General features: G+C 49.0%; 1 protein-coding gene across 1 annotated transcript in view; it reads right to left on the bottom strand.

Annotated features, from left to right (window-relative positions):
* The window catches only part of KSR2 (kinase suppressor of ras 2), a gene marked incomplete at both ends in the record, with an annotated part of 432583 nt that overhangs the window by 53310 nt on the left and 353013 nt on the right, over window positions 1-26260 (bottom strand). The window contains 6 exons of the mRNA XM_080717771.1: window positions 3004-3371; window positions 5909-5957; window positions 8678-8750; window positions 9301-9342; window positions 17774-17942; window positions 24016-24134. Of these exons, the coding sequence (XP_080573897.1) occupies window positions 3004-3371; window positions 5909-5957; window positions 8678-8750; window positions 9301-9342; window positions 17774-17942; window positions 24016-24134 (820 nt within the window). The remainder of the gene's footprint in view (window positions 1-3003; window positions 3372-5908; window positions 5958-8677; window positions 8751-9300; window positions 9343-17773; window positions 17943-24015; window positions 24135-26260) is intronic.

The raw sequence follows: 26260 nt of genomic DNA on the forward strand, positions 1-26260 counted from the left end.
CCGTAATGATCTAATTGCAAAACAATTTAGTCATCCTGATGATAATTGTATTTGTGGATAGAGCATTTGAGTAACTAGCTGGTTATTACTCATTCCCCAAGAGCCACGCAGACTGCATTACCCGGGAGCTAATCTTAGAATACTTGTTAACTTCAATGATAATTACTAAGTAATTGGCTAGAATAAGCCATTGTGAATTTATCCGGAATAGGCCAGGTAATTATCTGGTCTTATGCTCCTTGTAAAATAAAACCAGGGTCACAAAATTGGGCCAGTTGGTTGGCTGACGGCCAGCCACTGACCGCTGCCAGTCAATCACACGAATGCAAGCGATTAATCAAATTACTCAAATATTTGCTTTCAAAGCGAACATTCAGATGAAAAATCTGGACCGCCAAAAGGTGGACAGCGCTGGTCAAGAGAGAGGGGCATGTAGAGCCCGTCCCCAAGATAAATATATACAACACAATAACGGGGCATAAACGCCACTTCTCTGGGGCTCATCTGGAGCCCGCACACAAAATACCCAAACACTTCAGGGACCAATTACACGTCCCAAAGCTGCACAGTGTTTATCTTGGTGCCAGCAAAGGCTGGGCTATTTGCAAAATGTATAGGAAATTACGGCGCTCTCTACAGAAAAGGGTCTCCAACACAGCTGGCGTCAGGCTGCGCGACACAGGTTCATAAGGACCACTCGCTCTTCAAGGGTAGCAAGCTAATTGGGTCCACTTCCAATCAGCCAGCTTTTGATAGGGGGGAGGGATGGGTAACTGGGCTCCATGGATAGTCACGGAAAAGTAAGGAGTCGTAGGAATCCCAGAGGTAGATAAAGACCCCTTCCAATCAGACCCATGCATCCTGAGTGAGGGTCCCCAGCCTTCCTGTCAAGAGGAGACGGTAACTTCAGGAGAGGTAGAAGAGGGATAACTGCAAAACTGGCCACTATTGTCCCTCTCCCTCCACCCTTGTCCCTGCGACAGGACACTGAAGCTCCTTCTTTTAAGATACCGTCTGTTTGCTTGAGCCTAGCTGTTCATATAAGTTGCTTCGACCAATGGATACTAGACATGGCACCATGACCCGAGGCTCATATGAACACATGTGCATGGGGCTTTGCTGTACTTGGGGACAAGAGGCCACCGTGGGAACAAGCCTGGATTAGGCTGTTGGGGTGAGAGCCCAATTAGCAGGCAGGAAGCGAGGGCAGCCGACACTGACTGGGCCCCTGTCCACCCGCCAGCTGATTACAACCACCCATGAAAGCCTTGTTACTGAGCCTGGCTCAGGCCAGAAGAACCGTCCACAGGACAGAGAGAAGCCACCAAGTTGTGGGTGCTCCGTTACTGAGCTGACCCTGCCCACTCAGAATGGCTCAGCCCCAGGATTGATTACTTTAGAGATATATCTGTCCTGAGCAGGGTCGAGAGCCACCATTTTTACCCTGGTTTAAGGAGAACGGAAGGATCTCCCATCCATCCTTCAAAAGCATTTACCATTCAACACATGGACTCATCCACATGACCAGCAGTGATAGCCAGTAACACACCTTCTACTGATGGCCAAAGTCATATGGATGGACTCAAGGAGATTTTGTCTCTCCAGGGAACAGGTGAAAAATACAGTGGGTGTCCTCTGAGCGCCACACCTCCCAAGGGGTGGGGTCTCACCGCTGGGGCTGCCTACGGAAAGGAGTTCCTATGGACTTCACAGGCCACTTGCTGGTCACTACAGCAGCCAGGACTAGTGTGACTTGGGAAGTCCAGGCGCGGCGGCACAGACCTAGAACCCCAGCACCTGGGAGGCTAAGGCAGGGGCTCACCAATTTGAGGCTGGTCTGGGCAACTTAGCAAGATCTTGCTGCAAAGTAAGCAATAAAGGGCATGCAGCTTGGGGTAGAGTGCCCCTGGGCTCCAGCCCCATCCTGCAAACAGTAACCAAAAACAAACAAACAAAAAAGAATGAATGAAAGAAAGAAAGAAAGAAAAAAGTACCAAAGGATTGTTTCACAACTGTTCAACAGAAACCAAAGCTATTTCTCCCCCAATGCTTGCCTTGTGTCAGTGGGTGATGTTGGAGAGAACTAGTCTAAGAAAATCCCTATCACTTGATCTTAACGCTAGGAGTAATGGCCACCCCTTCTGCACACCATGGACACGGGTCCTGGATATTTACAGCAATGATGCCAAGACTGCAAATGTGCTCTGCCTGGTCAGTGAAGGCCAGAATGACAATGTTCGGGGCCTCCATTTAGGAATTGGAAAACTATGGCGCCCTGGGCCAAATCCAGCCCACCACGAGGCTTTGGAAATAAAGTTTTATTGGAACATGGCCTTGTAATCGGTCTATGGCTGCTTTCACGCCCTATGCATGGCTGCTCCAGAGACTGGCTGGAAATAGAGTAAGGCTGAGAGTGTTTACTATTGGGCCCGTCACAGCAAAAGCTGGCTGGATTTATGCCAGGCGTGGTGGCGCACGCTTGTAATCCCCACACTTGGGAGGCGGAGACAGGAGGAACGCGCTGGTTCGAAGCCAGCCCCACTGGCTTAAGAGACCCTGTTTCCAAAAATAAAAAAGTATAAAATAGGTCTGGGGGTGTAGTCTGGAGGTAGAAGGGCTTCCAGGAACCCCAGTACCACCAAAAAAAAAAAAAAAAAAAAAAGAGCTGGCTGGATTTGTTATAAGTCTGCCTCTTTTTACATATGGGGAAAGCAAGTCTCAGAAATGTCCTTACACAAAACCATACAGCAAAGGGGATATTGCACTCAGAAATTTGGACTCCACATTCAGCTAGCGCTCTCTCTCTCTCTCTCTCTCTCTCTGACACTGCTTTGCTAAAAAGTTGAGCACTAAAAGTATTTCCCAGGGTCTCAAAAGATTATAAACCAGCTGTGAATGGTAGACCTGGAGATAGCGAATTCTCCAGAACAATGAATCAACCAGAATCGCATTTATCAAAGACGCAGGGCCTGGGGGAGCCCAGGGCGCCCAGGCCGGACTCACCTGGTGATGATGGCTAGGTGCGGCGGGCTCATGCAGGCGCCCATGAAAAGCACCACGTTCTCGTGCCGCGTCTGCCTGTAGGCCATCACCTCCCGCTTGAAGGCCTTGAGCTGGTCCTCGTTGTCCCGCTCGATGTCGATCAGCCGGATGGCCACCTCGCCGTGCCAACGGCCGTGGTACACCTGCCCGAAGCGGCCCTTTCCGATGAGCTCGCCGATCTCCAGCTGCTCAAAGGGAATGTCCCACTCCTGCAAGAAGATGCTGGTCTGGCTGGCCTTGCGCGGGAAGCTCCGGGCCGAGAGGAGGGACAGGTTCATCTCCTCGAAGTCGTCTTCTGACTCCTCGGCTTCATCATGGCCCTCTTCATTCTGTGGCCAGAGGGGAAGAGTCAGAGCCCTTGCTGCCCGGCCCCACCCTCCTGCGGTCCTGCGGGGTCCCCTGTACGGTGGGCAGGTCCACACACATCTTTAAATTCTTCCTGCATTTGTGGCTGGTGCAGACACATAGCTCTGTTTCCCGGGTGGCTTTGGTCTAGTACGATGAAGGACCCAGAAGACATCATTATCATCCAACTCTTTTATGCTAAGGGGACCGCCCATTCCAGTTTGCTGGGCCCTTGGTGGTTTTAGCACCAAAAATAACACCTCTCAGGACACACCCCACTCCTGGACAAACTGAGATGCTGTTGCCCTGGGAAGTACCTCCCTCCCTCACTCCCTCCCGTTCACGCAGAGGCGGAGGAAGAAAGAATTCAGGTCTCTGGACTCCTTCCCTCCTACCACGCTGTTTTCACTTGTCTGACTTTTAACGTGCGCGCATTAAGGACCACAGGCTAAAATCACGTGTCTGCCCTAGAAAGCGTGACAGCCACCAATATGGAGTGTCTTTTTCTTCCCCTGAGGAATTTGGAACTGATGATTCCCACTTCCAGGGAGGTCAGCGGGACAGGCTAGAAGCCTGCAGTTCTTCTTTTTTTTAAAATTTATTTATTTTTTTTATTATTTTTTAAATTGGTGCATTGTAGTCATATATCAATCACATTGGAGTACAAGACTTGAGAGGATATACAAGCACACATCATCCAATTAGCCCTCCTCCAGCCCCCATCCCATTCCCTCCCGCTCCCTCCATCCCACGCTTCTTTGGTGATTTACTTTGATACATTTGTTTATGTACCTCCTGCATTTTAAAGAGGCTCCATCCTCCAGTATTCCATACCCTCTGATTGGTCACATTAGTTGCTTCACTATAGGGCCCTTTCTATAGCTCAACCTCTTCCTGTTGCCCTTTTCCTCCTAGTTATTGCTGATTAAGAGAAGCGTCTGATTTATATTTTCTGCGATATTTCTCTGTGCATGCTGCGTTGCAAGTACCGATCCCACTCTTGATGGTCCCAGTAGTGGCCTGGCTACTCAGTGGACTGATCCAGACCTCGCTGGCTCAAGCAGCGGCCTTGCCTCATGGGAGGCCCCAGTTCTGGTCTCGCTGGCCCCTGCACCGGTCTAACCCCTAAGCTGGCTTTGGTCCCGGCCTTGGAGGCCGCAGAGTGAACTTGCCTCACGCCAGGCTCCGATGATGGCCATTGGCCCCTGCACCGGTCTAACCCCTTGGCAGGATTCCAATCCCGGCCTCGGAGGCCCCAGCACCGGCCTAGCCTCACGGCAGGCTCCAATGCCAGCCTCGTTGGCCCCAGCACCGGCCTAACCCCTCGGCAGGTTCCGTTCCCGGGTTAGGAGGCCCCAGCACTGGCCATGTCTCACGGCAGGCTCCGATGCCGGCCTCGCTGGCCCCAGCACCAGCCTAACCCCTCGGCAGGCTCTTATCCTGGCCTGCAGTTCTCATGGTCCCTAGGGGATGGGTGACCTAGGAGTGAGATGTTAACAGAATGGGCTTAGCAGTCAGAGCGGGAGAGCAGGCCCTGGGTGGCCTGGGGCAAGTTCCTTGTCTCAGTCTCTCAACCCTCCTTTTCTCCTCCTGTAAGGTGGAAGTAATAAAATCTGCCCTGGGGGATGGTATGAAGTTTTAAAAGAGGCAAAGAGCTGCTGAGTTCTTTGCATAGACCTGACCACATACATCGAACACCAGCACATCATTGTCAGAGGTAACAACTATTCAAGGCCCAGGTTCGGGGAGCCTGGGCCTGGGGTGTCTTGCCCCCTGGGTACTCTTGCGGGAATGTGGGCATGGCAGGCCCAAGCCAGCAGAGACTCCCAGAAGCCTCAGGACTTGATAAGACAACCTTTTATGCTAAGGGGAGAAATGCTAAGGGGACCCCCTTAGCGTCTCCTTTGGCTCCAGGTCGCCCTGACCCCAGATGCCTGAGTGAGCCGCCCTCGGTGGCAGGATGGGAGGGTGAGCCCAGGATGCCTGGCTACTTTGCCAGTCATTTCTCAACACATAATGGTCCCAGAAAAGGCCCCGGTTTCCCTTGGACGCACCCCCCCACCACCACCACATTCTCACTCAGGACGCACTGGCTGGGCTGAGGGTCAGGACTCTGGTTTTCTTCACCCAGGGCATTTCATTTGATGTCCCCGCGGCTTGGGCAGGTGGGAAGGGGCCCCAGAACATTCCAAGACCGGCCAAGCCCGCCCTGCCGGCGGCCTCTCCTCTCGCTCCCTGTGTATTCTTTCGAAGGCACTGGCCCATGTCCCCCTTGCTATTCACTGGGCCCTGAGCTAATTTTTCAACTATGAATGCAAATCTCCTGCCAATTCCCGCCCAGCGGGCTGTTCCATGATGCACACCACTTAATGGCCCATTAGGCTCAGCTCCGGGAGGGGCCGCCCCCCAGCTGTCCTGGAGTCAGAGCATCCATCACGGCCCCGCCCGTCACGCAGACACCAGGGGGCTTGGCCAAGTCCCAGGTGGTCCCTGGGAAGCTGCTCCAAGCTCCAGTTCTCACCTCCGAGGTGGGCTCCACTTCAATTTGAAGTAATGGATTTCCTTCCAAGCTTTAAAGAAAGAAAAATAAATGTGACCCTTAAGGTGAAAGGGTAGATTCGTGCGTGCAAGTTAAGCTGTGAGCGAAGGATCCCAAAACGGAACGTGCTTGCTACGTACGTAGCCTTTACTTTACTTTTCTTTTCTTTTCTTTGCTTTGCTTTGTGTGTGTGTATGTGTGTGTGTGTGTGTGTGGTGCTGGGGATGGAACCCATTCTACCTCCCAGCTACAGCCCCAGCCCGATTTTTGATTCTTTACTTTTGAAACAGAGTCTCACTAAGTTGCAGAGGGCCTCAAACCTGTGCGATCCTCCTGTCTCAGCCTCCCTAGTACTGAGATTACAACCGTGTACCACCATGGCCGGCTTATTTTGCATTTTATTTCAATACTTGGTTCTGAAATAATGCACAACCTAGACACACACACACACACACGAAAGGAAGGCAGGAAGGAAGGAAGGAAAGAAGGAAGGAGGGAAAAATAATGCAAAGGACATTATATAATTAGATTTTCTGGGCTGCTAGGGTCTCATTTTTCTTTTTATTTCTTTTTTCTTGTTTTTGTGCTGGGGATTGAACCCAGGAGAATTCTAACTCTGAGCTATACTTCCAGCCCTACCTAAGTTTTTAAATTTGGAGACAGAGTCTCACTAAGTTGCCAGGGTCTTCTAAGTTGCTAAGGCTGCCTTTGAAGCTGGTGTGTGTGTGTGTGTGTGTGTGTGTGTGTGTGTGTGTGTAGGTGAAAACACTGGGCATGCATGCTGGGTACCCAATGTGTCTTTGTCTTTGTGTGTGAGCACTGCATGGGGAGTGTGGGCTGTGCCCTGTGTGTGCGAGGTGGGTGGACATACTGGGGTGTCAGGGGCACACTGCATGCTGATGTCATGACTGGGCGTGGACCGGGGTGTGGGATGTGTGTTACATCACACAATGTTGGGCACACGTGCCTCAGAGGTGTATCGGGGCATCTATTTAGACTTGGGATGTGTGTACATCTATGGGGCACAGCGCGGAGGCAGAGCTGGGTGGTATAAAGGCACCGAAGAGCCGGCCCGGTGGGGAAAGGAATCGCAATGGATGCCAAGCCCCCTGGCTGGTTCTCCAATAGAAACTTAGCAATTTCCCCCACCAGCCTCCTCAGCGGGGTGCAGCTCCCCTATCCTGACTTCGGACCCCAGGAGCTGCTCACCCTGCAGACAGAGTCAGTCCACTTCCTGAAGGGGATCCTGGCAGGAGGGAGTTGAGAGAGGAGGGCATTTAAAAGAACGGGAAAGAAGTGGTGTGTATTACCCAATTATTTATAGGAAGGCCTGGGGAGGTGGAAGGAGACCTCAGTGCCTGGGCTGGGGCCCTCCCCGCCTGGGGCAGCCCTCCTCCTCTTGCACTAAGTAGCGACTGCTGCAGCTGGGATATCGAGTGAGCTCCTGGGCGGGGTTAGTGCCCATCAGTCTGCACACCCTGGGTGGCAGGCCCTGGCTGCTTCTCGCTCACTCGCGCTCCCTGTCCTTGCCCGGAGTTCATCTCGCACAAAGTGTGGACCTGGGTCACGTGAACCAGAGAAATGATTCTGAGCCCGATGTCAGCACAGTAACCCCGGGCAAGTTGCTGCTTCTTGGATTCCAGAGGCTTTCAAGAGGGATGGAGCAGCGAGCCGGAAGAAAAATCGAGCGGGCTAATGTGAGCTGGGATAACGCCCAGCATGCTCCAGACTTCGGAGAGGGGGTGAAGGGAGGCGGCTTCGCTGTGGGTGCGCCAGCCATGGACCACCTGCAAAGAGAGCCTGCATCTAGGGATGCTGGACACACAGGTGTTTGTTGTAGTGTTGTTGTTTACAAGCGTGAAATGTGGCTGGGAAGGAATGTGAAATCCGACAGAAGAAAAATGGCTAAGGAAATTATGGCAAGGTGGTGCACACCTGTAATCCCAGTACTTAGGAGGCTGAGAAAGGAGGATCACAGGTTTGAGGGCAGCCTTAGCAATGTAGTGAGACTCTCAGCAACTTAGGGAGACCCTGTTTCAAAATAAAAATAATAAAATAGGGCAGGGGGGTAGCTTGGAGGTAGAATGCCCCTGGGTTTAATCTCCAGTCCACACAAAAATAAATAAATAAAATAAATAAACAAACAAATAAGCAATGTCTTTGAAAAGCCTAAAATAATATGAAAATAATATAAAATAATATGAAAATAATATGATATTATAGTATTAAAGATAACAAACGGGATAGGAGTTGCATCTGTATGAATTACAACTACATAGTATATGAACAGGAGGAACACACATCAAAGTTCTAAGAGTGGCAGGATTCTACGTGGCTATTTTTCCCCTTCCTTTTTTTTTTTATAGAAGAGTCCAAATTTTCCCCAATTAGCTTATATTATTTTTATAAGCCGGCCAGCTTTTTCTGCGATGGCCAGAGAGTCACTATTTTCAGCTTTACTAGCCATATGGTCTCTTTACAAACTCAACCCTGTTGCTGTACTGGAAGAGGAGCCATAGTAAATACACTGTAAGCAAATGGGCGGAGCTGTGTTCCAATAAAGCTTTATATATAAGAACAGGCAATGGGTTGAATCCATCTTGTGGGTCCCTGGTATGAATCTAAAGCGATTTTAAAGAGGGTGAAACATGATACAGATTTCAGTGTTCTTCCACTAAGTTCTAGACGGAAGCCCGGGCTCTGGAGCTGAGGGCAGGCAGGGGAAGGGGGGGGGGTCTCTGTTGCACTTACATTGGATTCGAAGTCACTGGATGCAGAATGACCTGGGGCGCCCGGGTTGGCGTCTCCGGCACCGGCACCACATCTGAGAGGAAGATTGGACAGTCAGACACCAAATGTGGCGTCCGCAAGCATCCCCAGAGGCCTGGCTCCTGGGAGACGTGGCAGCTAATAGCATTTCGCCACGTCATGGGCCCTGGCGATCCCCTTCCTCCCTTCTGTGCTGAGATGGAGCACAAAGCCCCCTGCTGCTAATGGAGGAGCAACCGAGCATGCAACCAGAAGCACCCACTGGCCATCTCTGAATCCTCCTCGCTCCCGAGCCGCCTTTGGGAGAATGAGATACTTGGTTTCACATCTTCTCGGGGGCCAAGAGGGGCCTTCTGGCCATCTGTCCCCTGAGTGTGGCTCTGGAGCCTCTCACCCAGCCCACTGCGCTATGCTCGGGATACCTTGGGTCACACGGTGCCCTGGGAGCTCCCACCGGCACCTTCTCTCCCGCATCCAGCCGTTGTCCTGGAGTGTGCTGACCCCACAAGCACCCTCTTTGATTTCGTCCACCCCAGCAACAGTCCCCTCTGCCCAGCTGGGCCTGCTCAGAAGGATCTTACCAGCTCGCAGGACGCGATGCTCACCTGGGAAGATGAATTGCTGTTTGTACTTGTAGTAGTGGGAGGCTTGCAAGGGAAAGAAAACAGAGGTGAGAGAGGGCCCCCCAGAGCCGTCCTTCAAGCCAAGCTGGGCAACATGGCCACCTTGTGGGCGTTCCCTGCCCACCCTGAGAGTCTCCAGGTTACGAGGGACCATGGGCATGTGTAAAGAAACCAACGCTCTGAGCATCAAAGTGGATCCTCCCAGTTAATAATTCACATTCCCTAAAATCAGACCAGTCCAACCTGGAGTGTGATCCTGAGCACAATGCCACTTTCATTAAAGACACATCACCAGCACCACCAGCACCACCACCATCACCAGCACCACCACCATCACCACCACCATCATCATCACCACCACCACTACCACCACCATCACCACCACCATCACTACCAACATCACCACTACCATCACCACCACCATCGCCAGCACTACCACCATCACCACCATCACCATCACTACATCATCACCACCACCACCACCACCATCACCATCACCACCACCATCACCACCATCACCATCACCACCATCACCACCACCACCACTGTCACCATCACCACCACCATCACCACCACCATCACCACCATCCCCAACAACTATAACACCAAATTTAATTATTTCCCTTTGGGCAGAGTACGTATAGTGGCTTTTAAAACCATCCTTCATCCTTTCCATGTGTTTTTCAATGGTCTACATTGAGCACTGTATCGTTCTCTTTTTGGCCGCTGTCATAAATGACTACAAATGTAGTGGCTCAAAGTAGCAACAAGGAATCCTCTGTCAGCGTGGTGGAGGTCGGAGGCTGACTTGAAGGGCTGAGATGGAGGTGCTGGGTTCCTTCTGGATACCCCTGGGATCTTCCAGCGGCATGGGGCTGCCTGCATTTCTTGGCTCGTAATCTCATCGCTCCGATCTCCGCTTCTGCTGTTGGCCCTTTGTGTCTTCCTATGAAGTCCCTGTGACTGCATTTAGGGCTGCTGGGATCACCTGTCCATCTCCAGATCCATAACTTAATCACATCTGCCAAAGACCCTTTCAGTCATGCCTGAGAGCAGGTTCACAGATCCCAGATTAGGACGTGGACAGGGGACATTATTCTAATACAAGCCTGAATTAATTTCTGTATTTAGGAAAACATTTATATAAAGGAAATTTCCTTAGACATCATTGCTCACTGCACAATTCGTTCTGTCAGGAGCCTCTGACAACTTGAAAGGTCTCTAATTTACCTCTTACTAAAGTGGGGTCCAGCACCTGGGGCCTGGGGGAGTCACACGATGTTTTTCATCTAATAAGGGAAGTGGGCAGAGATGGGGTCAGGGATGAGTCTGAGTTGCAGAATCCGCTTCCAGAAACAATTTGATTACATCCAGGGACAAGCCACAGCTAGTTGTTGGCTCCTGAAATAATTAGCATGTGGTTCTCAGCAGGAGGCAGGAGCTGAGCCTGTAGAGGGGAACCTTCGTGCCACTTTGGGCTCCTTTCCCTTCTTTTTTTGGTACTGGGAATTGAACCCAACGGCATCCTTCCTCCACGCTGCATCCTCAACCCTTCTTATATTTTGGCTTTTGAAACAGGGTCTCACTACATTGCCGAGAGTCTCACTAAGCTGCTCAAGTCTTGCTTCGTCGCTGAAGCTGGCCTTAAACTGAAAACCCTGACTTAGGCCCCCAAGTACTGGGATTCCAGGCACACACCACCATGCCCGGCTGCTTTTGGTTACTTAAAGCCAAAGCAAACCTCTCCAAGTCTTAGTATCTCTATGCAAAATGGGAGCAATAATGTTCCTTTCTGTGTAGGGCGAGGATCATCATTACATAAAAGTGTGTATAGTGGTATCTAAAGAAGTACAGCCAGCCCTCTGGATTCAGAAGATCTGTGTCTACAGATTCGATCAATCCAGACCCAGCACTGAACATACTTGAATACAAATACCATTGGTATTGAACTTGGATAGACCTTTTTATTTTTCTTGTCATAGTTTCCTAAATAATACAGCATACAAACTATCGACATCGTAATTGCATTGGATTCTGGGTTATAAATAATCGAGAGCTGATTTAAAGCGTATAATATAGAAGCGTATGTGCAGGTTCTATGTAGATACTGAGCCATTTTATAGGAGGCCCTTGAGCATCCCGGGTGGAAACAAGGGAGCTATGTTGGAGGCGGGGCTTGGTTGCCATGGAGGGGCCCCTGGGGGTGTGGCCTTGGGGTTATATAAGGCGCTCTCCTCCCCCTGCGCTCTCTCTGCTTCTGGCCACCACAGTGTGAGAGCAGAGCCTGTGTGCTCTCCCTCTCTGCTTCTGGCCACCATGTCCTAGGTGCTGCAGACATCTCTAAAATCTGTCGACCGAGACACATGGATTTTGGTCTTCGAGAGGGTCCTGAAGCCCAGGATCTCAAGGGATGATGAGTACATTAGTTGCAAAGAACAAACAAACTCTAAGCTCTCAACCAACAGACAAAAATGATTTATAATTAAGAGACAACTGGAGGGCCTCGAGGGCTGTCATTTGTTTAGGTGAAGCAAATTAAATAGTCCCCAGAGGCTGGAATTGATTTATAAGCTCCTTCAGGACAGAGCGAGTCCCAGTATCACAGGATCCAAACTCCCTGCGCACCACACACATCTGTTGAATGGAATCAGCTTTCTTATCACAGATAAAACAGCAGAAACCTATGGTGTGGATCATTTTCAGATCACCTCTGCTATCTGGAGATAGGTAGATGCACTCTGATCCTATTTGAGGTCCCAGAACAGATCTCTCAAAGAAAAGCAACCTCTGTGGTTCCAGGGACTTGTTCTGTCGTTATTGTTATATAACCTAGGTTTCTTATTACATGCAGCCATTGTGTCAACAAGAGGCTGAGATTGAAAAAATAAAATCACCCAGGGCTTTTAGGAGTTGTAGCTGATCTCTTTCCTTCACATTTCTGACTGGGGTGGGGGAATTCTGCATCTGCAGAAAAGTCAGGCTGGAAGTTAAGCTTTTTGAGGAAGAAGGGGCTGGGCTGTGGAGACCAAAAGCTGTGTTAGAGTTTGAAAGAAGGTGGGCCCAGGCAGTGGGACACCTGACAGATCCCCCACGCTCTGAGCCAACTTCTCCCTGTCCTACACCACTGAACTGCTGGTTCCTGATGGCTGAAGGAGAACAGTGACCAGAACAGGAGGGAAGAACAGGATGCTGTCCTTCCATGGATAATGAACACCAACCAGAACAGCCCCACGAGCAGCTGATGAGCCCAAGAGGCTTCAGGAACTGGGCGGCTTCTGTCTTTGTGGCATCACAGGGGCTGGGGCCCAAGAGACAGCAGGGCAGAGGGAGCAGCAGGCACTGCTGAAGGAGCTGCCACTTCAGAGCCCTGACCTGGCCTAAACCTCCTCCAGGAGCAGCCAGAATGCTGTTCTAGAAGCATCCAGAAGGGTCCAGTCATCACCAGCTTAGGCCTTTGGAAGGTATTTTATTGAGTCCTAAAAAAAAAATCTAGCTGGGCGTGGTGGTACACGCCTGTAATTCCAGTACTTGGGAGGCTGAGACAGGAGGATCTCAAGGTTTGAGGTTAGTCTCAGCAACTTAGCAAGGCTATGTTTCAAATAAAAATAAAAAAATAAAAAATAAAAACAGCAAGAAGAGTGGGTATAGCTCAGAGGCAGAATGCCCTTGGGTTCAATCCTCGATACCAAAAAAAAAAAAAAAAAAAATCTACATTCCTGCCAGTTTTGAGGTGAGCTTGGTGCTGTCTGTCTACGGCTTTCTGGCCACTGGGACATTCTTCAGTTCCTTGATGTGGAGGCCTCGGCCCTGCTCTCTGACCTCTGGGGCAAAGTGACCTCTAACCCTCAACTTGAAATTGGACGGCTCCACTTATGCCTTTGCTCTCAGCACCCTCCCATTTGGCAGGTCTCACCCAATTTATATTCCTGTCTTCAGGTGCATGTTTACACCTGTCCCTCCCGCTCAGCTGGAGACCCCGTGGCTACAGGGGATGTTGTGGGCAGCACGGAGTCCCCAAAGATGTCCACGTCCTGACCCTGAACACTGGGAATTCATCACTTTACATAGAGAAGGACCTCTGCAGATGTGATTAAGTCAAGGATCACTGATTATATATATATATAAAATGTGGTACTGGAGATTGAACCCAGAGGCATTCTACCTCTGAGTCATACCCCAGCCCTTTTTTTATTTTTTGTCTTTTTGAAACAAGGTCTCCCTAGGTTGCTGAGACTCTTAATTTTTAGCAGAGTTTGCTCTTGAACCTGTGATCCTCCTGTCTCAACTTCCCAAGGACTATGATGACAGGGTTGTACCACACCACACCTGGCCAAGAATGAGGGTGAGATCTCAGTTGCTGAGGCTGGTCTTGAACCTGCGATCCTCCTGTCTCAGCCTCCCAAGTGCTGAGATTACCGGTGTGCACCACCACACTCGGCAAGATCTCAGAAATCCCGTGGTCTCTACCAAAGGCACATTCCGTCTCTTTTTTTCTCCTTGTATTAGGATTTGATACTTGCTGGAGTGGTGTGCGTGGGTGTGAATCGACATGGCGCTAGAAGGCTTTGAAGAGGGAGGACATTTAATCGCTGGCCGCAGAAACCTACAAAATGTCCCTTACACGGCCTCTTCATGAATCTTGACACAGTGATTGCCAAAATGGAATCGCTGGCCCATTTTATAGATGAGAAACTGACATCCAAGCAGAGTATTTGCTAAAAGCTACACAACCAGGAAAGAGCAAAGCTGGGACCCAAATTCACATCTGTGTCCACACGGCACACCCAGCTCCGCCCTGCACGGGCAGAGAAGATCGGCCGACCAATGGGACTAGTACAGTCACAGACACCGCCCAGCTCACACGTGAGACGCTGTTTTCCAACTAATGGCGGCTCTTTCTTTACGTGTCCTGAGCTTACCTGGCCAGTCAAATGGCTGTTAACTTCAAAGCCCCCTTTGGACAAGAGTGTTCTAGATGAATCAATGCCAGGGACACTGTCTTGTCCAGGAATTAGCTTAAACAGCGTTCAGAAAACTCAACACCTGGCAGAGAACCAAACCTCAATCTCCGCTTCCTCTCAGCAGAGGCCCAGAATCCGGAGTGTGACAGCTCCCCAGGAAGGGTTCCTGTCACCTTGGGGTGATTTTGCTAAAACTTCCGAGACAGGTGAAGCTCTGACTGCATTTCTGAAAGGTCCTATTTTTGTTTTTCCATATCAGCATTGTATCTCACCCTTATTATTCAATTCTCAAACAAATGCATGCTGCTCCTCTTCTACATTATAGAGGGCCTAGGATTCCAACCCTCGGCTCAGAAGTTTCTGCGCTTGGTTGTGCATACGAACATAATTGCACGCTTGTGCACATACATAAATATATGCAATATATATTATTTCCGTAATAAATAGAATGTAATTAAACCGATTGTTTTGCAAATCACTTCTTTTTCCACTTAAAATACATTATGGCTATCTTCCCAGGTCAGGAAATCTCCCGAGTCTGCGCTCTTTTTAATGGCCACAGAGTACTGTGTTGTACAGATAGACCTCAGTGTATTCAGCCCTTCCTGTCCCGATGGGCACTTGAATCAATTTCAATTTTTCACTGTGGCAGTGAAATCCTTACACACGGACTCCGGGGCTCGAGTGCAACCATCTCAGTAGATAAATTCCTAGAGGCAACATTGTTGGTCACATTTAAGACTTTAATAGACAATCCCAAATTACCTGCCCCCTCTTTGGAGTCCTCTTCCTGATGCCTAGGCACCTGGGGATTTTTTCTTTCTTTCCATGATTCTGTCTGGGCCCATATTAATTAGCAGCAATGATGAGAACGGCCAAAAGAGATAGCTGTTGTGATTTTAAACTTATTTTTGTGTTTAATAATAATAATGCAGGTGGTTTATAATGGTTGAGATCTTTAATGAGATTCTCAATTTACTAAATCTTAATGTATAGTCCTTCAAAGATTTTTTTTTTTTTTTTGGTGGTACTGGGGATGGAACCCAAGGGCCTTCTACCTCCAGGCTACACTCCCAGACCTATTTTATATTTTATTTGGAAACAGGTTCTCTTAAACCAGCTGAGGCTGGCTTCGAACCTGCACGATCCTCCTGTCTCAGCCTCCCAAACGCAAGGATTACAAGTGCGCACCACCATGCCCGGCTCTTCAAAGATTTTTAAGGAGAAGGTATTATTATTATTATTATTATTATTATTATTATTATTGTGTGTGTGTGTGTGTGTGTGTGTGTGTGTGTGTGTGTTTTACTGGGGATTGAGCCCAAAGGCATTCTACCTCCAGCTACACTCCCAGCTTTATTTTATTTTGAAACAGGGCCTTGCTAAGTTGCTGAGGCTGTCCTTGAACCTACAATCCTCCTGTCTGAGCCTACTGGGGTTCGAGGCTTGCAACACCACGCCCAGTGAGAAGGAACTATTGCCATCTCCATTTTACAGATGAAGAAACTGAGGCCCAGGGAGGCAAGCTGTTTGCACAACATCATGTAGGTATGAAGTGGCAGGGCTGGGATTTGCACCCAAGCAGCCTGGCTCTTAACTGTTATGTTATAGCCCTCCCCCTTCAGAACCCATTCATCCTGTTCCCAGTGAGGGCCAGGAGCCTGTCACGAGTGGTCATGGAATCGGCATAGATTAGCTGGCCAGCTGGCAGCACAAAGTGGCCAGGACCCTTTCTTGGGGGCTCTGTGCTGGACAGCGACCGACCACCTGTAGTCAGACCTCCCATCTGAGGTGCCAGCAGGTTCTGGTAGAGATTGAAAGAGCCGGGCACTCCTCTGCAGGGTCCCTCTTTTGAAAGGCACTGCCCGGTCCCTGCTCCATAAACAGGGAGCATTTCAGGGACAGTCCTCCTCGAGTCAGGGTCTCAAGGGCTACAGTGGTTCAAGGACCACATTTAGGATCCTGCCCCAAGTCTGGGTGGTTGTGTTGGAAGGTCTTTTCCCCATTCACCTCGTTCAGACTGCACTGGGGGTGGCAGCGGGGGCCTGCGGTCTGTGGAAACATTGGGCCACCTCCCTCACTGTCCTGGTGTCACTGTGACGATTCAGCTGGTGACTCACGCTGCGTCCCTGTGGGCTGCCAAGCGAGTGGCTCTCACACCAGGTGGCTAGGCGGCCACCTCCAATTTGAACTTACAAACGTCAACAACTAGAAATGCCCGAGTTGCAAGACGTTAGGCCATAGCCCCAGTCAAAGCAGTGTGGGCAGGTGGCACCCTCTGCTTGTCCTCAGCTGGGCGACTGTGTCCGGGTGCTGCCCAGGTAGAAGATGGGGCCTCCGTTCACCTCCCAGCCATTCACGCACGGCAGGTCTCACTTGGAGGTGTGGTCTGTGGCTGAGGACCAGGGCTTCCACCTCGCCCCTGTGTGAAGCTCATTGGCTAAGGAGGAAATCAGCCCCCAGACTAAAGCTGTCCAGGGGTATTTGACGGTGGAAATGTTCTGTACCAACGCCATCCAGTATGGCGGGTGTGAGCTACATGAGGCTTTTGTACACTTGATATATGACCAGTGCAGCTGAGAAATGAAATCTTTAATTCTACTTAATGTTGATTCGTTTAAATGTAAAGAGCCACAGGTGGCTCGTGGCTGCCATATTAAACAACATCGATCTAGATTCTGGTTCCACCTGGCCAAGCCAGAACTCATTCCAAAACCTATCTCTTGAAGTCAGCCATAGCACCACAAACGTGGCTGAGTTAGAAGCAGTCATGGAGTCCCAACACAGGAACTGGCCTGGGCTGGGTCCTGGAAGAGGAAGAAAGAATCCTGGAAGGACGAGAAAGGCCCCTTTCTTAGGTCTGATGACAGAGGAGACCAAGAATCCACAGTGTCTCCTGAGAGGTCCCTCCACCGTTACCCCGGAGCCCAGTCAACTCCCTGGTCCACAGTCCACGAGTGAGGTAGAAGAACCTTCCAGATCATTTCGTCCAACCACATTCTTTCATATGTGTGAAAACTAGTCAGCCAGAACACGACAGACCATGAACCCAGACTTGCAGACTGCTCTGTTGAGAGCCAGGTCCTGGTATCTGAGTTAAGACTCAGAATGAAGCCCTGCTCCGGTGTGTCCCTGAGGCCCTCGGCACAGGGCCATGCTGTCAGATTCAAGTCATTTAGCTCATTTCGGTGAAGACAGTGGGTGCTACCAACCAAAAGACTGAGTCTCTGAGGGTCCCTGTGCCTATCTGCATCTCAGTTTTTTTATGTGTAAAAATGGAGCTGATAATACCTCGTAGCTACTCCAAAGGTCAGTATATCATGATTGCCTATATTTGATAAAGGTCCATCCATGTACTCCCTTGGCCCTCTCTGATCATTACCCCGTTGCCGTAGGGAAAGGACCAGCCCCATCACAGCCTCGGCATGGAACCAGCGCCCTCCTAATCTCTGCCCCTCCAGTGCTATACACCTGTGTCTCCCGAGCAGGGTTACCTGGCAGGTTGAAATTCTTCTGCTGCCTCGTGCACTGCGGGGAAGGGTGCAGGGGAGAAGGCGGCGTGGCGCTGGGGGGCAGCGGGGGTGCTGGTGAGGAAGGCGTGGAGGACGTCGTGGATGAGGGGTTGCTGCTGGAGTCTGGCTGGTAGGGGACAGGGATGTGGTCCTGCAGAAAGAAAAGGGGGCCTGGGTCAGGGTCGGGTAGGGATGCAGAGATATCATGGAATGAGTGAGCTGAGCAGGAAGGGCCCACCTCTGCTTCCTTCAGAACTCGTTCACAGTCCCCAGATCCTTCCAGAGTCCCACCTGCTCTGCCGGGTTGCATCCAGCTGTGCAAGGAATAGATTGCCTGCCGAGTGAGTCAAACTCCTGTTCCTTGCTTGGACCCCAGAGCAAAAGGTTACCACATAATGAAAACCACATAGGTGACAGCCACATGCCCTGTGCCTCTTTGATTCTGGAAAGCCCCATGCTGAGGTGCCCAAAGTACTGTCTTCATCCCAGCACCTCTCCTCCCGAGTGTTTATTAAAGAATCAACAGCTTCAGAGACCATGAAAGCAAGCCTTCCGCATCTTTTCTCGCATCTCAGTTAGAATCCACGCTCCCTCCTCTTATCAGGGACCAGCTCCAGAGCAAAGATGAAGACGGACCCCAAGTGTGCATCCTAGCATGGCCTTGGTGAGTGGACTTAAGAGACTGCAGTGGGTAGTGTCTCCCCCCAAGATATGTCACCCAAGAATTCAGAATCTAGTTTAATTGGGAATAAGGGTCTTTGCAGATGTAATTAAGGAGAGAACCTGGAGATGAGATCACCCTGGGTCAGGGTGGGTCCTAAACCCAATGACAAATATCCTTATGAGAGCTAGGAAAGAAGGGACACACAGAGAGCAAAGCCACATGAGGGGAGAGGTAGAAACTGGAGCAATGCAACCACCAAGTCAGGAACTGCTGGAATCACCAGAGCCTGGAGAGAGGCAGCAGATTATCAGGCAGAGGGTCCAGAAGGTGCCTCTGGTAGCATCCGACATTGCTCAGTAGTGCTCTGTGAGATGGATGGGTCACCATTTAACCATTCCCACACTGAGTGACAGCTAAGTTGCTTCCTGTTAGGGGACTATAGTGGATAAGATTGCTGTAAATACTTGTGCACAGGTTTTATGTGAATGCATTTTTCTTTATATTGTATATATTTTATATTTTAAAGTATTTTTACTACAATTTAATTTTTATTTATAAACACTCAGGAATGAAATGATCTAGGTAATGTGGTAATAATATTTTTATTTTATTTTATTTTTTCGGGTCTGGGGATGGAACCCAGGGACATTCGACCTCTGAGCTACAGCCCCTGCCCTATTTTTTATTCTTTAGTTTGAAACCAGGTCTCACTGAGTTGCGGAGGGCCTCACTAAGTAGCTGAGGCTGTCCACAAACCACGATCGTCCGGTCTCAGCCTCCCGAATGCTGGGATTACAAGCGTGCGCCACCACTCCCGGCTCTATTTTTAGTTTTTAAAGAAAATACAAAAGTTGTTCTTCAGAGTGGCTGCACCATTTTATACCAACAGGACATGGGAGATCAATCTCCTCTGAATCCTAGGCAGTGATTGGCTTTGTTGCTGCTTTTTATTCTGATAGGAGGGTAGTGGTGTCTCATTATGATTTTATTTTGTGTTTCTGTAATGGCTAAGGACACGGAACATCTTTTCATGTGCTTGTCTGCCATCTGTATATTCTTTTTGGCCGTGATCACTGTAGCTATATATTAAGTTTTAAAACTAGGTAGGCTATTCTCTTTCAAAAGTGTTCTTTTTTATTCTAGTTCTTTTGCCTTTTGATATAACTTTAGAATAATCTTGCATTTATCTAAAAAAGGAGGCTTGTTTGGAGTATAAGAGAAATTGCATTAAAACTATATATCAATTTTGAGGAGAACTGACTTCTTGGCCATGTTGAACCAGATAATCCATGAACATGGTATATATTTTGTTTCTGTAGGCTGTTGTAACAAAGTATCAACAACCAAGTGCCTTTAAGAAACAGAAATTTACTCTCTCAGACACAAAATCTGAAACCAAAGTAGCAGCAGGGCCATGTCGCTGGCTCCCCCTGAAACCTAAGGTAGAATCCTTCCTTCTTTGTAGTTTCGGGTAATGGCAGCCATCCTTGGCTTACCTGGCTCAGAGTCACACCATTTCAATTCTTACCTTTTTTGTCACACTCCATTTATATCTCTATTTCTTATAGGTCTTCTTTCCTTATAAGACTGAAAGTCACATTGGAATAGGGGTCCCCAGTGTGACTTTACCTGAATTTGATTACATCTCCAAAGAGCCTTTTTTTCCCCAAATAAGATCACATTCTTGGGTCCTGAGGGTTAGGACTTCAGCATCTCTTTGTAGGAACACCATCCAATTCAGAGTAAGTGGCATGTGCCTCCATTTCTTTGGTTCTTTGTTTCCTTCACTAGCATTTTACAGTTTTCATGTACAAGTCCTACATAAATTTTATTAAATTTGTACTCATTTCCATTTTGTTGAGTAACTATATATGGTATGTTTTAAATTGAGGTTTCCATGTGTTAATTGCTAACATATTGAGATGTAACTAATTGCTCCCACCACTGCAGATGGCATTTTTGATGCCTTGATGTGGAGGGACAAGGGTTGTAGACTGGTCCCTCGGGAGCTGGCAAATGCTGCTATCACTTCTTTCCCTCCATCCTCCTTCCTTCTCCTCTGTGATCTCCTTTACCCTCCTCCATCTCCCTAATTGTCCTGCATCCTTCACTAGCTCCTCCATCTTTTCCTTTTCTTTTCCTCTTTTTCTTACTCTTTCTTTTTTCTTTTTCCTCCTTTGTTCTTATTTCTTCCTCCTATTCTTCCTTCTCCTCCTCTTCTTCCTTTATTCCTGTCTCCTCTTTGTTCTCCCGACTCCTTTTATCTCCTCCTCCTCCTTCTCCTCCTCCTCCTCCTTCTCCTCCTCTTTCTCTGCCTTTAATATTAAGCTATTCCCTCCCCTGCGTACCCAGTGTTAGACTAAATTGTTTAAACACATCGCACTTCTAATCCCCTCACAATCCCCCCAATACTCCTTATTATATTATTCATTTTACAGAGGGGAAGACTAAGGCAGACAGACCTTGAAATGGTCTGCCCACACTCCCTAGCAAGTTAAAGAGCCGAGTTACAAACCCGGGCTTTCTGACTCCACAAGCCACATTCTAACCGCCGTACCGGGAGAGAAAGCAAGGCCCCTGTGAACCTGATGGATTAAACCAGACAGGAGGGGAGACACAGAGAGATGAAAAGGAAACCTTTCGACCAAACTGGCCCAGAAGTCTACCGCACCGAGCACATCATTGCCTGACAGAAAGGATCTGGGTGAGAAGAGAAAGGGACGGAAATCAACCTGCCCCACCATAGATCCCGCCCGCCTTCGTGTCAAAGCTGCTTTCTCAACAGAGGTTAATTTATTTCCCTTTATCAAATTATCCTGCTTTCCAACAAGCAGAACAATGTCCCGGTGACTGATCCATCTGACCTCGTGCTTCTGTCCCATAACACCAAGAGGCTCCGGTGTCCAGGGAGAAAGGTCAGGCGGCTCCTCACTCTACAAGATGTCGTAGAGAAAAGCTGACTCATGAGAGATGAGAGATGTACAGTGACTTCCTAGGAGTCTCACTGTTTGAGCCCCTCAGCCCCCTACAAGCAGCAATCCCCTCTTTTAGAGATTTGTATATTTTGCTTACTTATCTATACATTCATGTATTTTTACTTTGCAGTGTTGGAATAGAACCCAGGACCTTACACATGCTAGAGAAACACTACCACTAAACCATATCCCCATCCCTGAGACTGGTTATCTTTTTTTTTTTTTTTTTTTGGTACTAGGGGTATTCTACCTCTAAGCTATACCCATAGCCCTTTTTATTTCAAACAGGGTCTTGCTAAGTTGTGAAGGGCCTTGCTAAGACGCTTGTACCAACCTTGAATCTGCAACCCACCTGTTTCAGCCTCCCAAGTAATGACTGGGATTATAGGTATGTGCCATCAAGCCTGGCTACTTATCATCTTTCGAAAAATAACAAAGGCAAAGGGGACCCAGACTGACATTTTGGTTGGAGGCCTTAAGATTAAAGATGGTGATGTTAGCTAGAATTTCTCAGACATTTACCATGATCTAGGAATGAAAATATTTGTGAAGATCAGTTTTTAAATTCATTTCCACAATGATTCTATCAGGCTGATACCCCTGTTGTCCACCGTGGGCACTTTAAAACATTTGTTAAAATCTGTAGACTCTTAGACTGTTCCTACCTAGAAATGGGGTCTGTGTCTCCCCTCTTTGAATCAAAGCAGGCTTGGGACTGGCTCCAGTAATAAAGTAGAGCAGAAGCAACTCTGCCAAAATCTTACCTTGTTTGCTAATTCAACTGCTTGATGAACTGTGAGTGGCATAAAAGAAAGCTAGCCAAGAGTGGCCATCTTGGGAGGAAGCCCAAGCTATAAGGTGGTATACACACTCACAGAAGTGTGATGGCTGACCTCTCTGCTAAACCTAGCCTGTGATTTATTCCAGCCAAGGTACCAGATGTGTGAGTAAAGAATCCTCAAGATCAGGGGTTAGAAAACTACGTTTTGTAAAAGGCCTGATGGCTTTGCAAGCCATGTAACCCTGTTGTGATCACTCAAATCTGCTATTGCTATTTCACCAAAGTAGCCACAGAAAACAAAGGGATGGCTGTGTCCTCATAAACTTGTGTTCAGAGAAACAGGTGATGGGATGGACTCAATATGTGGGTTAAGATGTGCCAATATTTGAATTTCCCCAGGAAAGCCCCTGGACATCATGGAGCAGAGACAACCCATTTCCTTCCTCTACACCCCGAGCTCCATCCCCACTCTTAACCTGAAGGAGCTGTGACATCATACAACACTGGTTGTGCCCACTATGTTTGGGGTACTTTGCTGCCCAGCCTCAGATCACTGGAACACCCCCATTTTACATCTAGGAAAATTGAGACTCAGAGAGATGAAGTCACTTGTCCGAAGTTTCACGGGCGGTAGGCTGAGGAAGCCGAGGCTGGCTGCTGGGGTTTCCTGATCCCAGAGGCCAGGCTGTCTCAACAATTAGGCTGTGACTCCAGGGAGTCAAACGGTGAATGGCTCTGAAATCTAGGAGCAAAATCCGTGGATGAGTGAATGGGAGAAAGGGAATATCTGGGCTTTGGCACAGCAGCATGGAAGGAGAGATCAGAGATGGGGGCCCCCTTCTATATAGCACCCTGCAGTGAAGAATCTGGGTTTGTTTTCTGAAACAACAGAAAGCCATTGCCTGGTGTTTAAGCGGAGAGTGACGGGATTCCAATTACCTTCACACTGAGAATCACTGCCGCCCCGTGGAGAATGGATCGGGGAGGGGTTGATTCCGCTCTGGCCTCTATAGAGAAGCGAGACTGCACTTTGGCAGGGAGAGGTCAACAGTTACCATGATGCTCTGAGGGGACCTGACACCGATCAGTGACCTCTCCCGTCTTGGGTAAATACACTTTACCTACAGTAAATGAATTTGGCTCAATGAATGAAATCACCCTTTGGGAGGGGATCCAACCTCTGTCCCCCACTGTGGGGCTGAAAGGGTCCCCGGGATAGCTTCAGAGTAACTCTACCAACAGGCCCAACAGAAGATGTGGAAATCTTGCTGGAAATTTCTAGGCTGCAACAGGAAGAAAAATATACCGAGGGGCCCACCGTTGACCATCTTCCCAAGAAAAGAAGCCAATCACATTGGCTATTTTTCATAGCCCGGGGCCCCCAAAGATGTCTGTCCACCAGTCTCTGCCAGAAGCTGAGAAATAGATCCCCAACCTTTAGTTCAACAGATGTTCAGAAAACTCAGCACCATCTGTGCAGCTGATCTGGCCAGATGGGGAAGCGTCTCACAGAGCAGAAAGGCAGGATTTGAACAGATAAGGAAGCTCCCTTTGGCTTCTGCCCTCCTTCGTCTGCCCTCCCCCACACACATGCATTCTCATTGCCATGTGCTTTCTCTTTAAATTAGACAAATTCCTGGCCCATGTATCTTCCTGCTGATCCCTGGATCCCCCCACCCCACCCCAGATTTACTCAATACAAACCTACAAGAAGCCACCCAGAACCCACAGAGCCAGGCAGCCCTTCCTGCCCCCTGCCCATGCCCAGCCCACCTGCCCAGCCCCAGCGGAAGCCCAGCCTCACCTTGTTGATTTTGTTGGTTTTGGGGAGCGTCTGACTGATGTGCAGGTCTGAGTACCGGGGCGGCTTCCGTACGGGGTTGTTGATGTCACACGGGACTGACTCTGTCCGGACTAACCTTGCTGGGTCCGTAGGGGTAAAAACAGTGATTGGAGAATTTAAGTATCACTTTGGTTTCGACTAGAGCAGGAAAACAGAGCTTGGACCCCACCCTGGGGACCCGCCCCTGGCATGAGAGTGCCAGGATCACCTTGGCGGGATCCAGGTGGTCTCTGTAACCACTAAACTTTGTATTGTTACTATATGCCTTTTGGCAATAAAAATTATAAATCCAAAGCTCTCTGGTTTTATTTTTTAAATATTTTTATTTTTTAATTTATTTTTTGAAAGTGGCATACATTCAGACTATGCTTGGTATCCCCCCAACTTTCCCTTCCCCCCTCCCAACACTGAGCATCCAGGTTAACCATGCTATATTTATATTTTTAATGACATTTTTGTTTCATGTTGGCAGGCATTCATTTCAGAATTGAACCTTATTTTTTTTTCTTCTTTTTGGTACTGGGGACTGAACCCAGGGGTGTTCTACCTCTGAGCTATACCCCCAGTCCTTTTTATTTTTGATTTTGAAACAGGGCCTTGTTAAGTTGCTGAAGGCCTCGCTAAGTCACTGAGGCTGACCTCAAACCTGTGATCCTCCTGTCTCGGCCTCCCAAGTACTCGGATTATAGCTGTGCACCACTTTGTCTGGTTGAATCTCATTTTACGTACAAGAGGATCCCGGATTCTCAGGACCTACATTTCGCGGTCAAGCTCATGATAGCCACTTGTCCCTGCATCTTCTGACCTTTGAGTTAGAATCATCTTTCATTTCATATGGGGTTTCTCAGGCCCAAGCATCCTGTTGCATATCAAAACACACAATTTGTCCTATAGATAGACTCAGCTCCACCAGCATCCCCAACATTCCTTCAGTATTACGCCCAAGGCCACAAGGAAGCCGCCCAGGTGATGCTTCCCGACCCAAGCCATACCATCGAGTTCTTCTCCTCTCTATTATTTCTACTGCTCACAGAAAACATGACCAGGGATAGTAGCGAGAAGCTCAGATTCATAGCCGATGCCTGGTATTGCTCCTTATTAGAGATTGTTTAATTACGGGTGTGTGTGTGTGTGTGTGTGTGTGTGTGTGTGTGTGTACGCGCGCGCACGTGCGCGCGCGCAGAGGATGGGGATTGGTTTGGAAGTGAAAGCTCTGCACTGACCCAGGGATTTAATTTCTCTGCTCAGCCTGAGCTCTCATCACCATGGAAACGGAGTCTATTTTCAACTTCCCACCAACAGTGGGGGGAAAGCAAGAAGCCGGTGGACTTCTGGAAAGTTTAGTTTGCTTTGCCTGTCTTGGAGCACAGGGGCATGACCGTGAACGTGGGTGGGAGGGAGCCTTCCAACTCCAGCCTCTGGGTGCAGGTCATCCTTAACAGGCTGGGTCTCGCCCGCTGTGGGAGTCAGCTCTGCTGTATCAGCGCGCTCCCACCACGGAGGAAGCCCGTGGGAGGTGAGTTCCCCGAGAGGCCCGCTCAAGGACAAGGGGTTCAGATTTTGAAATAGCCTCCTGGAGTGTATCTAGGGGCTCAAGGAACAGATGGTTCTTAATCAACGATGTGGGGAGAGAAGGGGCTGGGAAGAGAGTTGAAGGCTAATTCTCCGCTTCCCTCTTTGCGCAGAGCCTCAGCACAGGATCAAGACCAAACGCTGGCTTTGGAGCTGTTTCTAGCAGTGATTTGCCTCCTTCTTCCAATTTCCCTTGGGTTCACCCTAAAACCAGGCAGACTCCCCAAGCAAGGGCCGATGGGAGGATGAAGGAGGAGGATTCCACCATTGATTAGCAAGCTGCTGAGCCCTAAGGCCACTCCCTGGTGGCTCTGAGGCTCCATCCAACTTCTAATTCAGGTGGTGCCTGGGAGGTGGCCAGAAAGAGTTTAAACTAGTTTAACAAGTTGCTAACATCTAAAAATGAATATATGGTTCTCTATTGGGCATTTGTTTTGATATATCAGAGCTGCTGGCCATCGGGGTCCTGGTGTTGCTGGAGTGGACGCCCTCCCGAGACAGGGCCTGGGCTTTCCAGTCGGCTGTGGGCCCTTATCTAACTGCTTTTCTCATTTAGGATACCTGCTTGGTCCCAGTAGGCCTCTGAGCTTACATACGATTCCTGTTCCTGAGTAATACTTCTGTTTTGTTTTAT

The sequence above is a fragment of the Muscardinus avellanarius genome (assembly GCF_963383645.1).
Source record: "Muscardinus avellanarius genome assembly, chromosome: 21".
Taxonomy (NCBI): domain Eukaryota; kingdom Metazoa; phylum Chordata; class Mammalia; order Rodentia; family Gliridae; genus Muscardinus; species Muscardinus avellanarius.